The following is a 15615-nucleotide window of genomic DNA, read 5'->3' as shown; positions in this document are numbered from 1 at the left end:
AATATTATTATTATATTTATTCACCCTATCAACACTCCAACGGGTTCCAAAAATTTGTTTCGATACGATCAACATACCGCATATAAAGTAACCTCAAGTGACCTGAAACTTTAAACCCGCTCGTTTCTCTCTGCTTGTTTGGCCGCTCGACCGAACAAACCTTGCTCGTTTTAGTTCAAGTTTCTTCGTGTCAAAACAAAACAGTTTTGCAGAGGGCATTGACGTTACAGTGAGTAAGATGGTTGTATGCCACAGAAAACTTGTTCGTGTTTTATTGTAACAGGTTGAAGATAAAGTTACGTATTTCTCACTGCATCCTTCCGCATATAACATGAAACCTTACCAAATAGGCGAATTTACTTTTCGTACACTGAATATGGAAGACCAGCTTGTGGTAAATCAAATGGTGAAGGAACATTACCTGCCAAATTCACCCAGGTTGAAAATATTTCAAGTCCAACCATTAGAAGTGGAAGAAATTTACAAAGAAAGAATAAAATCGGCGTTAAAAGAGAAAACATCTGCAGGTTGTTTCCATACAGCCTCAGGAGAACTTGCATGCATCACCTTGTGTAAAGTTCTGCAGAAGGAAAGCAAGCTTAACATGTCACCTGATAAAGGTTCAGAAGCTCTTCAATCTTGGACCAGGTTTGGGAATTTTGTAAAAAAAGATCTACATGCAAATTTCAATGGTCAAAAAATTTACAACGCAATAGTTGGTGTAGTGAATCCAAAGTTTTCACGCCTCGGTTTGTTTAGTAAATTAGATCTTTATTACTTCCGTTTAGCTGTGGAGTTGGATTGCGATTATATTGTCGCCGATTTAATGTCTTTTTATGCTCAAACTGCAGCAAAAAAGCATGGGTATATTGTTTTTCGAGAAGTTCGTTATTCTGAATATGTGGATCCACAAACTGGTCTAAAGCCGAATTTAAAATTGTCTTCTGTGCATGAATCAGCACAAATGGCTTATATTAAGCTTCCTACTGCAAATAAAAGTTTGTTGTAAATTCTCGTAGCTTCCGCAACTCAAAACTTAAACATTTTACTTGAACAATTTAACATGAGAACCAAACCAAAATTCTGATAGTAAGCATGGGCAATGCAAACGTTTGAAACACTCCACTCTGTTCAGTATCAGTGCTAGTTGTTGGCTTATAGCTTTGACTTTCATGTTTAGAATTTAACGCCCTAAGCATTTTGCACATCAAATCCTGCTCGAAACCGTTGTCACGCGACTCAATGTGATTACATGCAATTTGTTTATTTATTTATGCAATGCCACAAGAATGTTGTTTTGAATTTTTTTTTTTATCACCCATGTATTGGTAATAGAGTTTTTTGTCTAAGAAAGAGGAATGTCCATCATTTCTTCCAGTATCATCTCCACTTCAAATGCTGGAAAAAATATAAATGTAATTTACAAATTAATGTACTACCTTGTCAAAAGTCATGTGTTTAACTCCCAAGTACGTTGTTGTCATGTAGGTTGAGACAAATCGTTTAGTTTGTATAATAACCCAATGACAACAAAACCGTATGAAATAAAACTAGTGAAGCATATGAACCATAGTGGTCGGTGAACTCTGTAGACAGTACACACGATTTTTTACCATGAAGTCTCATCAGTGCAGCTTTGGTGTTTTAGTGTCGCCTAGCTGGTTAACTAACCACGCAGAGATCACTTGCAGTAAACATAAAAGATACGTTTTACATGCAAGCAATATGTTTTCTTAATTGGGTTGACGAATAAATCCATTATTTTCACTTCCATGCTTAAACGACCACGATAATTTTCTCATTCTTGCAATCGAATCGCAATTTCCCTGCGCATAGGCGGAAGAACTTCGTGATTGTTCTGTAGGCTATCCCAGTGCTGTATATTATCAGTGAAAAATTCTTTCACCGGTGAATGTAAAGTCTCAAAACATGTTACATTTTCTTTGAATAGATATCTTAAAAACAATTGTTTCGTAGATGCGAAGACTTGGAGTTAATAACCTTTAATAAGAAGGCCAAAGCAGGGATGCTGAACAGACGTTTAAAACACGAACTGTAATTATCATCAGTAGTTGTACTAACTCACTAATTGCATGGACTGTGACAAACTGACAGGCAGACAGATTCTGGAGAAGTAATTTTTATGAATATCATTTGAGTTTGTGCGACCCAAAAAGTCTAAGGACCCTTGCAATAGATAGCAATAAGTTGTCGAATCTAAACGAACCTCTTTGGTTACTTGTGTCTATATTTGAGTTTTTTATTGTTGGCCACGGTATATCCCACCATGGATTTCCAGTCCACCAACCACCCCAACATCCCTCAGCCGCACATGCAGATGATTCCACTGGATCAATGGAAACTATCATAAAACCCAAAAGAAGCGCGATGGAACTAAAACGATTCATCTAAAGAAAAATTACAGTAAACCATTAATTCTATTGTCCTTTTAGGCGTTGATGCTGCTGCAGTTTTTAAAACATAAGCCGGTTTAGGTTCACTTAGTTAATCACCAAGTTTGTTTCAGTATAATAGTAGTCTATACTCAAGCTGAAATTGCACTGAATGCATACGGATCAAAACTTTCTTACATTTAGTGGCATCAACCTTAATTTCACAAAACCGGTTATGTATTAAAGCGATTAAAAAGTACCTTGATCATCACTGTCTCTTCTCTGAAGCCTGTAAGTCAAAATAAATTATCAGCATATGTTATTATAGTGATCGTACCCCTCTTTGCATCCTGTTCTTACCGCTTTTTCTCAAGGCTTTTTTCCTCGAGGAACTTTCAACCACGTTCGAAACATTGCTGTTCAGATATAAAGCAACTTCTGTTTTGTAAAAATAAAATCCGAGGTATCACCTTCCATACGCAATATTTCATTATTCCCAAAGTACCTTTAGGTTCGAAAGCAAATACAGAAAAAACAAAGGTGAAGTCGACTCCATTGCTATGCGGCTTCACTTTGATTTGATGACTTAAAAATGGGATTCAGTTATACCGAACAGTGGATTTTAGGGGTATAAGAGTGATGGAAATAAAATGGAAAGGTTGTAAACAATTGCAAAGAAACGAAAAAAGAACGTGACAAAACCGCCATGATTGGTATTAAAGTAAATATATGTTCTGCCCGCATTGTTACTATTTTGCTAAACATCTACATAGGTTTTTTACACACTTCATTTTGGCAATCTAAATGTTGAAAACTATCCTGATGAGAAGTTGCTTTCATACACAGGAAAGTGAGGAAGGATGAGCAACGTCGATGATGAAGTTGGGAGTCTTAATCCATCCGGTAAGTAAAAGCAGACAACCACACTTGGAAAACGCCTGTACGCTTTGTCGGTTTAATCATTTTTAATTACTTCCTTTATTAACATGCAACTTTTAGCAACGAAGTATGTTTGCTTTTTGTTTGGTTATAAACCATAGATTTACTTATGCCAAAACAATTTGTGACACAAACGACTGCAATGTAGTTTAATTTTAATTCATTTTGAAAAATATGTAAAACAGAAGCGCAACATATCTGAAGCATTTGGATGTATTTTTGCTTACGGCACGAAGCATTTGCGTTGATTTGTGTTGTAAAGAACATGTCGTCGACGAGACTAACCTTTAACCCCTTGTACTATTTAGTTGTTTGGAATTATACTTATAAGTATAAGTAACAGTATACCTTGTGGCACTTACACGCGACAATAATCATGCTGTTGTATAAATCTTCAAAAGTAACTTTTTTGTTGCTGATTTTGTGAACATGATTATCACCAACATTGATTTTATCAGATACAGACCGTAAATTTTGCGCCTGTAAACTTGCAAAGTCTTATTGCCTCATAATGTTTATTAAAAGACATACGTGGAAATCATATCAATCCGCTTATATACAGCCTTTATGGTAAGTACTTGTACATCTGGAAAGTATTGTTATGTCCGTCGTTTCGTGTTGTATGTTTTAAAACCCAATAAACACAGCCAGGAGCATGCATATATGAAGTACGATCAGCACAAATATATAAACGTGCATGGAGACATTGTCCAGTTTTCGTGCTATGTCTTTCCATTTCTCTTGCATGGCTTCAGAGCGTTTGTCGTCTTTGAGTTCGTCGTACTGGCAACGTAGATACTTAGTGGAATCTGCCAGATCTTGTCTCGACGCCTGTATACGTTGACTTGCGCCACGAAGCAAATTTGCATCGGTGTCATTTTCGTCGCCCAGTGCTTCGCCAATCAACTTAAGCAGGTTTTTGTCTATTCATAACAAACCCGTTTCAAAAGTTAATTATTATTAGGACGTGTATTACATTTGTCGTAGTCACGACGACTGTGCAGTAATCATATATCTGGGCAAAACTTACTTTTTCCGGGTTTAAACTTTAAATCATTTTGTTCCTCTTCCACGTCTTCAAGCTTTTCTGTGTTGAAATTTCTTCTGTATCTGACCCTTGACCCCGTCTGGAATTCATTGTTTCTCATTTCCATTTTCAGCTGATCAAGCGATTTCGTTGTAGCGAATCCTCTATTCACTCTTCCTTTTTCTTGGTCAAGGCCTTCGATTTGAATTGTCCCCAAAGTTTTTGAACGCGCAAAGGATTTGTATTTCTTTAGTATCGGTTTTACTTTGTCAGTGAGTGGCACCTGTAAATGATAATTCGGCATTGAAATGATTATCTCATCATATTACAAAACTGCTTTATATGTCATGTAGGATAGTAGGGCAAAGTTATTTATTTAAACCTTTTTCGGTTTGTTAAGTTTTCCTCGTATATCCTCTTCCGTAAGTTTGAAATCCGTTAATTCTGTGTTAAGACCACTCAGGGAAAGACTCGCTCTCACCCAGAAAGGAACGGCATTCATTTTAACGTAATATTCACCCTGTATTAAAACATCATGTTTCTTTCATCTACAAAATATTTAACTAAAGCCTTTATAATACAACAGTCACCAAAAGAAACATTATTTGAGGTATGTATTTAAGTAAGAAGTAATTCAGAAATTATATGGCCTAAAAATTTATTTTAATCGATGAAAAATATGTAATGTATAGGCGAATTTAAAAGCTAATATTTGGCTTACCTCGTCATTTGGACCACGCATTACTGCTGCACAAGGCATGTGGTGCACGTTAAGAACAAGAACAGTCATTGCAATGTTCAGACCCAACATGGCCATGCACAGGACAAAATAAAGTCCAAGGTAAGGACCGGTTGATGCTGGAAACATGTCCCCGACGGTTAGCAGGAAAACCTAAACCACAGTTATATGCTGCCTAATACATCAAAGCAATAATACATAAAAATAATATATGCGTTATTACGATTTACTGTACAGGCTTTTGGTGTTGGCCCACGGTACTACAATGAAATAAAAACCGATATGCTGCTTGTATTAAACAGTAAATGTGGAAAAATGCCAAAAATCCCGCATAAAATAAGATGTAAACTTCAACTATCAATTCCGTTTACGTTCACTACAATCACGCAGTGTAGACACAAGTGTTTATATCATGAAACTTTGCCATGTAACACCTTACCATAAACGTCAACATGATAGTGATTTGCAATCCAATCCTCTCCCCACTGTCAGGTGGCAGATAGAAACCAAGGAGCGAGATTGTTGTAAGTAAAAGGGCGGGAAACAACATACTCTAAAAACAATAGATTTCCCGATATTGGTGCGTGTGCTCAGCAGGAAATGCTCTAAATTGTCGGTTTAACGTGGATTACAATGGGATGTGTTTGATCCGTATTTTATAGTGTTAATGAAAACTTGTACCAAGTGGAAAATCGCCTTTTTAACTTCTTAAACGGGAAAAAGTAAACCTGGTTTGAGTACACATACCTGCATGTAGAGAGAAGAATTCCGGCGAAGCGTGTAAACGTATTGGACTTCAGACCTAAAACGAGGTAGCTTTTTACATTTTTTCAATAATCACATAAATGTAAGCTGCAGACAAGTGTACACACTGTTTCGACCTGTAAGGTCTCATCAGTGCAGCTGGTTGATCTGTGTTGATTGGTACCTAGTTTGGTACCCAACATATCGACGATTGACTGAAAGGTACCACAAAGTGGAAATCTGTGTGCCTGCTAGTCTACCAGCTAGCATGTGCAACGGTCACGGTGAGACCTTACAGGTCGAAACAGTGTGTACACCTGTCTGCAGCTCTCATTGACTATAATGGCTCTTTTGCGCACACATAAATGTAATTGTCGTAAAATCTGGTTGCGGCACATTAATATTTAATACTTGTGTTGTTTAGAGTTTATGATCTTACCAATGTAGGTCAGAATGACGATTTTCTGCCACCGACTTTACAAGTTTCTGTGGGTTCATGTACAAGAACTGCTGCTCAATGATCTTATCAACATCGTCATGGTCTTCATGCTCTTCCTCGTCTTCATCCTCGTGGGCTCCAAGCAGAGACTCAAAGCTTTGTGACTAAAACGTAGCACAAAAATTTAAACCTAAAATTTTAAAATAAAAATTAACCAGATTCTGTTGTCCGTGCGTGTTTTTATGGTAAGTTAAGTTTTTGGCAATTTTATGGGATAAAGTTGTCGAGTTTAAAACACAGATGAACACGTGAAATTATCGGCACTCCAAGAACAGCTGTGCACTTTTTTGCGCTATCAAGAAAGCTGTGAATATTTTTTATTTGAAATTTGAAATTTGTATTCTAATATTTCCATATTTTACATGTGATTATCACCATTTTTTTAACTTCGATATCGTCCAAGATCCACTCTCCTGTTTTAACAAAATACAGGGGAATATCTTTCAGCATGTCTTCCTTGGTTCGTTTGGCTTGGATGTCCAGTTTAGAGGTGGGGAATACCCATGACGTAAACGTCATGTTGCAGACCTAAAGTTTATTAGCTGTGAGTGTGGTGATAATGACGAGGAAAGTATATATGCAAGATTTCCATTACAAATATACAACAATCCCATTTCGTTTCATTTTGTTCAAATTTATGTTCTCAGTAACATTGTAAAACATTAACTTGGCAATTATAAGAATCACAACTATTATGGGTTGGTTTTCTAACGTGGAAAGATCAGATAAATATTAATGAAATGGTTAAAAGCTGTCGACAACCGGGTTGCATTATAAATATATGGTGGAAGAAAGGCAACAGAGGATACATTTTTGTTGAAAAGTGTTTATTTAAAAAAGACTTTTCAGTGGCCAAAACGTTGCCAAAAATAAATATTCCCCAAAAGTCCGATGCTAATTGAAAACAAAGATGTAAGATTTTGAAAAATGTTTTGCCAAACATTTCCCCCCCAACTTGACTTGTTTTATTATTTGGATTTTAGTCCGAGGACGTCGTTTTTTTCAGATAACAGACAGAAGCAAACCTGGTAATCAAAAGGGAAGTATGCGATGTTGACGCTGCATGAAGTTTCGTATGAGGTTGGTTCGAAGTAGTTCACTACACCCTTATGTGTGATGTCAACATATGGGAGGCGTGGGGTGTAGTCTCTGTTTCCAATCTCTTCGTGACAAACGATATCAGGCATCCATATCATAGTTGCGGGAAGGCGAACTAAAGTGTACAAAACGCAATATTTCGTCTGACAAATTTGAATTCCTAATTGTGTTTTTTTAATGAATATTTTTACACAAGGTAGCAGTACTTGACCGATATAGAGGGCTGAGGTCGCCTAGCAACGAGCTTCGTATAGCGGGGCGATACTGCCTTGTTTGCCAAAGTATGCACTCTACGGATTTTTAAATATAGTTTTCTTCGATGGGTATAATTTTATTTTCACATGCAACATTTAACAAGCACTTTCCCTTTGATCTATTTATAAAAGTAAATAATATTCTTCATAAACATTACAGATCAACCGCAAGACAAAGGATGAAACAGTGGCGCGATATAAACTTACTACTTATTATTCCATTGTAATCATGAGGATCCCACGACAAATACTGATCAATCCACCTTAATCTCGATCGCAATTTGCTTTTCAATATTTGATCTTTTTCGTTTAAATGTAAAACCTGAGTGATATATTTTCCATTGTGGTTTGCCAGGTGTTTTTATTCAGTAGAAAATAACTTACTTGTATGTAGGTAAAATCAACTTCAACCGAAACACTACTTGTGTGATTTCGGACTGGTCGTACCGACTTGTCATATCCGTTCAACAACAGAAGGTCGTGTTTAAGCTTTGCCATGATATTGTTTTGCATTAAAGTTCCATTTACTCCGTCTAAATGAATATCCCCAGCTAGTAATGTTGAATGTCCGTGTTCAGAATTTAATGATCCAGCTTGCTAAAGATGGTTAAAAAATGTTTTTGTTAATTTTTTGCAAATACTGGTCGTTTAATTTGACTTGTTGTAATTAATTACGCTTTATTGGATGGAAATATTAATTGCCGTTTGGATTTTTTTTTCCATTTCAAAATTTCCTTTTTGAAACTTCATTTTAATTTCTTGACCATATTTACAGCATAAAGTTTTGTAGGTTGGTTTATTTATATTTTAAATATAAATGTTAAACGCATAACTTCATCAGAATGAAAGCTTGGCATAAGATAAATTTGGAACTTACCGAAATCGCAGCGAGTCCGACCTTCGATGCAGTTTTCCCGCCACCTTTTCCAGATTCTGTTTCACCAACCAACACCCATACCAAAACCAAACTTCTGATGCAATGACGCATTTTTCACTTTGCCGTTATGGTAAAAAATTTAACTGTTCTAAGAATTGCAATTTTGGACCAAACAATCTAAACAAAAATAGGTTGTGCTTTATCGAAATTCGCTGAACCTGCAACCACTACGACGCAAACGCAAGTTTCAAAATACAACTCCCGACAGAAGCCACTGTAATCTTATACAAGAAATGCTTCAGGTATAAGTGTGGTGTTAAACTTCATTAATATTGATTAGGTTTCCCGCGCATTTTACAAACGTCGTAATTGGGACTAAATGCTTTAGTCATAAATGCAAAGCATTTTCCCACGGCATAAAATCTAGTTAACAGCTATCATTACAGACACAAGACAACCACGTATGTACGAAAACATTATGTGGTGAACATTTACATGCCATTGCCTTATTAAGCATGCTATTCATAATTGTATGATATACTCGATCAAATTCGATCTACAGAGATTTCTTCCATGACCGCTATTTAAACTTTGGAATAGAATACTGCTGGAGATACGGTGAACGATCGACAGCATGCCAGATACCTTGAATAAATTGATCCAGAAATTGCACTACACTTTCTGACATCGTTGAAATATGTTAAATAATATTTTGTGTCCGAAACAAATGCTTACCCCTAATTTGCAAAGTAGGAAAGGATAAAAATGTTGATATAATGTTGATGAAACAGAGAATAGCCGCAACATGTTCAAAGATCTTCCCGGCCATGTTCATAATCAATAGATGACCAAAGAATATTTACCATCAGGCAAGTGTCAGCAAATTTCGACCACTAAAGAACTTTAAAATTTTTTTTTTAGTTGAGGTTAATTGCATCTGCCTTTGAGGCGATTCCGCCTGTACCTTGGGGATTGGAAATGCGAAAATCTATAACCTAGGTCACGTGAGACGTGTTGCATAACAACAAAATCATTGAATCAAATTGGAAATATATCGCATACGGGCGCTGTTGTAGTAAAACGGCAACAGGTGGTAAAATAACATATTTATGTGGGCGGCTATGCTGGGTTAAAATCCAGGTGTGGTAAAAAAATGGGAATTGATAAACGGAACCACTGGTGAACCTTTGGTATATTATTTTTATAATCGAGCCCCAGATGCCATAACCAAAAAACTGAAAAGTGCACCTTTGGTATGTTTTTTTTTATAATTGAGCCACACATATTGCATAACCGAAGGCAGAAAGTGACTAGGAATAAACTGTAGGTTAACTAGTCAGGTCTTCACGATTTCATATTGTGGTGACTTTTCAGTGATTTTATTGTGCATTTAGGTAATCAACATCACATACAAGACCTGAAAATACACGAAGAACTTGGGTGCGCGTGTGAAAGCACTTTAAAGACCTCCTACATTGTGCAGACTTGCGTGAAATTAGCAGTCAGTGGCGAAACGATCGGTCGATATTATTTTTTATCATTTTATGATTGGCCACAGAGCAAAAAACGATTGTTTCTTACGTAACTTAACGAAAAAAGGTTTGAAATTGAACAAGTATAAAACGTTTCGGCAAGCATTCAAACGTGGAATAACAAAGCCGTTTGAACAAGTTCTAATAGGTATGATGACCTCATAAAGCAATTTATTGGTAACATGCAGTTACATATGGGCTTTTCTGTTGGTCTTGGAAATGTATTGGTGTTGATATGCATGTTTGAGGTATTTTTGTTGTTTATAAATAAATTATGAAGAGCAACACAACAACGCGAAAGAGTCAGGTAGTTCTCTTTCGTAACGGGAAGTAAGCAGCTGCTTTTTTCTTTTGCAAAGACCAATAAGAGATTGATTCGAAATCGATGACCGCACAAATGAATGACTCGTCTGTAACTAATTACAATATGAATGTTTAATGCCACTTCCAAGGTCATGCGTAGTACGTTCGTCTGTACTCGAGAGCATTTATAATCTGACATTAGGTTGCACAGACGCGGTGCTACTTGTGCCTATCTGATAACTGCTGTGATTGCCAAAGTTGCAACGACAATCCATTAGTGCGGGTTGCAGAGATTACCGCAAGCTGATCGATAAATACTAAAAGCGTTGGCTCAGGGATCACACTTATCAAAAACGGAGTAATCCAGGCAGTTTAAAATCTGATAATTTTTTCGACGAAGTTTTGCAGTTAACAGTACATTGACAGTTTAGCAAAAACAAGCTTATAGTCAAGTACGTGTGATGCCTCACTATTTTGTCTGAATGCAAAAAAGTTGTACTATGTCAAAAAAAGTTTTGAAGTGATGCCAAAACGTTACCACGTAATAACACCCGAAAATTGCCGTCTAACACAAGGTTGTCAAACTGGCGGTTTGTCAAAAGTTGTTAGGTATTATACTATGAAATCCGAATTGACATTGTGAAAAAAGTAACAATATTTGATTTGTTTGTGAAAAAAGGTTGCAACAAACAATATTTAATATAATGATTGTATCATTTGTTCTGGCCTGTGTAAAATTTTGGTAAATATTGCTGCCCAAAGCAAGTAAACGTGTTTGACACTTCTGGCCCATCACGTTGTTGCTCATCTTGGGATCATTTTAGTTTAAAACTGGGCTGCGTTCATAATGGTTGTTTCAGTTATCATGCAGTTAAATATGAAAGAGATTACCGGACAACTGAAGTATTGCTTAGTTGGACCATGCTTGCGTATTTATCACAGGTCTTTCAGTATTATAGTTTTGCTTTTACAAAGTAACTTGCTGTGCGATTTACAAGTGATCACCTTTGTGATTAAAATTGTAAGCAACCTTTCCAGTGTTCATCGCGCTGCGTAATTGATGGAGATCAACTGCATGATTAGTCATGCACGGTAGTGGCCGGAGAAATAAGTGAGACTTTCTCCTCGGCTTAGTTTCCACAACTGAGTGCACAAACCTACCGTATGGAGCTCAGTTACTAAACTTCTTTGTCACAAAAATCACTTTTTTTGAACCGTGATTGGTTTACCTCAGTTTAAATAGAAGTTTAGGGCTGGAAGAAAGCGGCAAGGTGAAAAGAAGTATAGGAAAATTGTTAGTTTTGCAGCACATGTGACATAACGGTTATTATTAGGACGTCAATATACTCATACGATTTGTCCTCATATTTATTGACTTTCGATAACTGTTTTGCTACTTTTTACATAACCTTTGAAAGATTGTAAAACTTGTTATGTTTGACCGTAATGGGACAAAAAATAAAAGGCAACAGTTGTGTGTATCGCAAACTTCAGTGGAGGTGAACCACAATTTCTCAAAGGAAACACTGACGTAAAATACAAGTTTGTGCAGTTGTGCATAAAATTTATATTACGTGTATTACGTGCGAATCGCCGTCTTCTAGTTTATTTTTGCGCATTTCTTTAAAATTCAAATTAAGAGTCAAAGCTTTACAGTTTTTGTAACAAAAGGACATATAATGTATCTTAGGAAAACCGCCTAATGCCGTTACGCAATTGTGATAGCTGCACGTTTTAGGCCTTGGTAAACTTGTTATTGCTGCCAGTCTCGTATTGCTTTTGGGCAGGTCAAGGACGTAAACATGCCATCAAAAAAGGCGAAAATGTTCTGGCAAGAGTTAACAGAGGAAAATATATTGCTGCTTTAACAGCTTTCCATCTAGTTGAAACATTTAAATTTAAATTAGGGATACGAACTCAGCTGTCACAAGCCCTTGTGTATCATTCAACAATGTTGTGGTCAATTACAAGCGATGCGTGAAACCGTACACTGTAAATGGTAGTCGTGGAAATTGCCACTAAAAATGGTGGTCCACTAACTCCACCGTAAGGTGGGATCGCTTCCCACCTCTAAAAAAATGAGGTGGTCAGTTCCACCTATGATTTCCACCATTGTAGATGTGAACTCGCCACCCTTGGTGGTAACTACCACTCAGCTCTCTGAACCACCCAAGGGTGTTTTTAAGGCTGAACTGACACTGCTGTTTAGTACAAAACAAGGTGTCGCAAGTTTTATTCTAATGCACGCTCTTGTCGATTGTACAGCGCACAGTTTGCACCTGTGGCCTACAGCTTGTTTAAAACACGTTGTACACAAATATGGCGATTTTTCACTGGTAAATTCAAAATACAGCAATAAAGTTGTAAAGACTTCACCAACTGTTTCGGAAAACAAATATTGAACCCCCAATAACTGCATATCATTGCAACCACGGCTTCTGACAAATTAGGTGCAACACATAACTTAATACCATCTACAAACACAGAGTACTGGTCTTTCTCTAAAAACAGATGTGGAAACATGTTTTCATCTTCCTGCATATCAAGATAATAGGTATTACCAACACAGCTTAATGTGCCAAATAGCGTCAAATCAGATTAAACTTTAAATAAACACAACTGTTTCAAACATATTTTTTCAGTCTGATTAGCAAATAGTAAAAATACATGCAATGACCTGGTTTGTTGAGAAATACAATGCAATATTTTCTTTCAATATAGTTGGCCAAAGCAACAAGACTTTTTCCATTCTTCCTAAAAAAAATAAGTATTTATTAAAATATGAGGTAGACAATTCATTGCCCCACAAGCCAGATTTTTCCTTTTATTTTAACTATTTACTTGTTATGCCATCTGACAGGCCAATAAAACAAATTTAAATGTGAAATATGTGTTACAAACACCACATAAACTCAATTCATCATGTATTTGCGTAACCTCACATATGTTAAAAGACATTAAATTTAGATAGCTAGGTACCTGTGAAATGCAACTGGTCATTCGGTTTGACAAGATTTTCCAGCCTCTGAAGCATTTTTGTATCACGAAATTTTTCCATGAATGTTTCCAAAACATCTACTTTAACAATCATTTTAGCTTCCAGAAATATCTAAAAGAATCCAGATTATTGCATGACAATTTGCACATCATGCCAATTTAGGTAGTAGATTTACATTAAAACATTGTGAAAATGTGCACCTACCAGATTGATTTCACCCAGTGTTGGAAACTTCTCCAAAATATCCTTACTAGCAGCACCTTTAGCAATTATCTGTCTACGGAACTGGAAAGTACGTCTATGGCGGTCTTCTATTAAGTCATAATTTGGATTTTGCTTGGCCAACTCCAATCTTACAACTTTAGAATGCAATGAAATTGATTCCTCATCTTCAAAACTCTTAAAGATAAAAAGATGTACATGCTTTTGATCAATACACAAAACCTTAGTTTTGGTGATTAATTGAAGTTGAACCACTTTAACTGGCCAAAACTGGAAGAAATATACACTCACATCTTCAAACAACCTTTTTGATGAACCCTGCTTTTCTCGTGCACCATATTTCTTTTTCATGGCAGCAATTTGCACATCTGAGTGAAGGGGCCTTCTTATGTCTTTTAATCTTTGTCTCAAACTGCTAACCCATGTGCTCTAAATAATAAACCAAACTAAATACCGTGGTGGACAAAATGTCATCTACTTACTATTGGACTGCTACTGTTTTGATCTCTTAATACAGGATATGCTCTTATTAATTCCATCAAAACTGTCCTTATTTGTAAAGGTGATGGATACCTGTAATAAATTTGTCATATTGTAACAGTTTTCATCAAAATCTATTCCAATGCAAACTATAGCACACTTACATGTTATGTGGCGAAATTGAATCGCAGATAAGTTGGACAATCTTGCACCTAATTTTTTTTGTAAGTTTGCTTGGTGAGTTCATACACTGCTCCAATGCATCCACAATATATTTTGGAAATTTTGGAAGCTTGTACATCACTAACCACCCATCAATTTCTACTGGCGGAGATGCAGTTGTAATTGAAGAAGACGAAGATGATTGTGCTGCAGTCTCCATATCATTTTGTAATTCCGGCAAACAATCTGAAAATTATTGGACTGTCTTGACAATAGTAATACCAAATAATGTCCAAACGATTACAATATTACAGCCTATTTACATATTATGCAGAAGTGTAACAAACAAACAGATGTATGAAGGATAAATACCTTTGACAAGAAGTTTGCCACTTTCTGGCAAATCTACTGGATTATCGACATCTACCCAGTCATTAAACGTTTGCGAGTACAGTTGTATAGAGAAAGGTCTAGTGATGCTAAATTTGGCCTCTATATGGTTTGTTACATCCAGTTTTGACTGGCATGTTAATATTGCTTTTCGTTCCCCGCAAGTCACATGAAATTCCATTATTACTTTAAATCTGAAAACAAACATTAGCCAAGTTTACACGATTGTGAGGTCACAAAAAGCCAGTTGCACATTTAAACACTGCAATCTATTTTGTAGAAATGGTTTTGTGCAAAAAAGAATAGTTGGAAATCTGCATAAAGGATGCCAAAACACTCTGTGTAAGTTAAAAGAGTGAGTTTATGGCTAGAACATTTTCGAAATTTTCTTGCATATAGCTGTCATCATGATCCCAATTTCAACAACTGTGTTAACAAAAAGGTTGGCAATAAACACAAACTTATACAATGGCAAGCACCATATTTTTTAATTTGCCTTCATAAGGGTCCCACAGGCTAAAGCCACGGACTTATTTATGTACAGCAAAGGTGCAATATGGGATGGAAAATCACGCCATGAGAGTGATGCACAATGCATGGACACTCAAAAACACTTCACATATGTTAAAACACAACCACAGGACTAGAATTGCAAAACTTTCTTTGACACCTTTCAGAAAGTAACTAGTATGTTTAAGCATTTTAGCTATGACTAAATATCTTGTGACGCATTCGTACCAAAAGCTTTCCTTCAATGGTATACAGATCATTAGCATGATACATTATCTGAGATTTGCCTACAAACAATATATCGTTAGTCTCAAGTACTTCATAACTTTGAACATGTCTGTTGAAACACAGTGTTCGAAGAAATTCACAGCATAGCAAAAGATTTCCATCAACAAACAAAATTTCACTCACTTTAGCAAATACAGGTTCCTCATCAACAACATCTACA

The 15615-nt window shown here is 36.3% G+C and overlaps 2 protein-coding genes and 1 long non-coding RNA gene across 3 annotated transcripts; all 3 read right to left on the bottom strand.

The window, feature by feature from the left end:
• Positions 1-1282: 1282 nt before the first annotated feature.
• LOC145906818 (uncharacterized) lies at positions 1283-2669 on the bottom strand. Its single transcript, XR_014402867.1, has 3 exons — positions 2654-2669; positions 2228-2408; positions 1283-1398 (listed from the first exon to the last, which is right to left on the bottom strand). It is a non-coding gene; the product is annotated as an uncharacterized LOC145906818 (long non-coding RNA).
• A 1290-nt stretch (positions 2670-3959) lies between these two features.
• LOC145907122 (uncharacterized) lies at positions 3960-8681 on the bottom strand. The gene is made up of 12 exons (XM_082994558.1): positions 8571-8681; positions 8078-8290; positions 7901-8015; positions 7367-7554; positions 6717-6869; positions 6282-6445; positions 5846-5900; positions 5538-5651; positions 5081-5251; positions 4742-4879; positions 4383-4642; positions 3960-4260 (listed from the first exon to the last, which is right to left on the bottom strand). Exons 1-12 carry the CDS (start codon positions 8679-8681, stop codon positions 3960-3962), a joined length of 1983 nt encoding a protein of 660 aa, XP_082850684.1.
• A 4010-nt stretch (positions 8682-12691) lies between these two features.
• On the bottom strand, positions 12692-14838 carry LOC145906438 (sterile alpha motif domain-containing protein 3-like). Its single transcript, XM_082993852.1, has 8 exons — positions 14640-14838; positions 14270-14513; positions 14108-14198; positions 13917-14054; positions 13608-13802; positions 13385-13514; positions 13083-13159; positions 12692-12940 (listed from the first exon to the last, which is right to left on the bottom strand). Exons 1-8 carry the CDS (start codon positions 14836-14838, stop codon positions 12692-12694), a joined length of 1323 nt encoding a protein of 440 aa, XP_082849978.1.
• Between the last annotated feature and the right edge of the window lie 777 nt (positions 14839-15615).

The sequence above is a fragment of the Ascidia mentula genome, chromosome 6, assembly GCF_947561715.1.
Source record: "Ascidia mentula chromosome 6, kaAscMent1.1, whole genome shotgun sequence".
Lineage (NCBI taxonomy): Eukaryota > Metazoa > Chordata > Ascidiacea > Phlebobranchia > Ascidiidae > Ascidia > Ascidia mentula.
The sequence above is the reverse complement of the archived record's forward strand: the minus strand, read 5'-3'. Positions and strand labels throughout refer to the sequence as shown.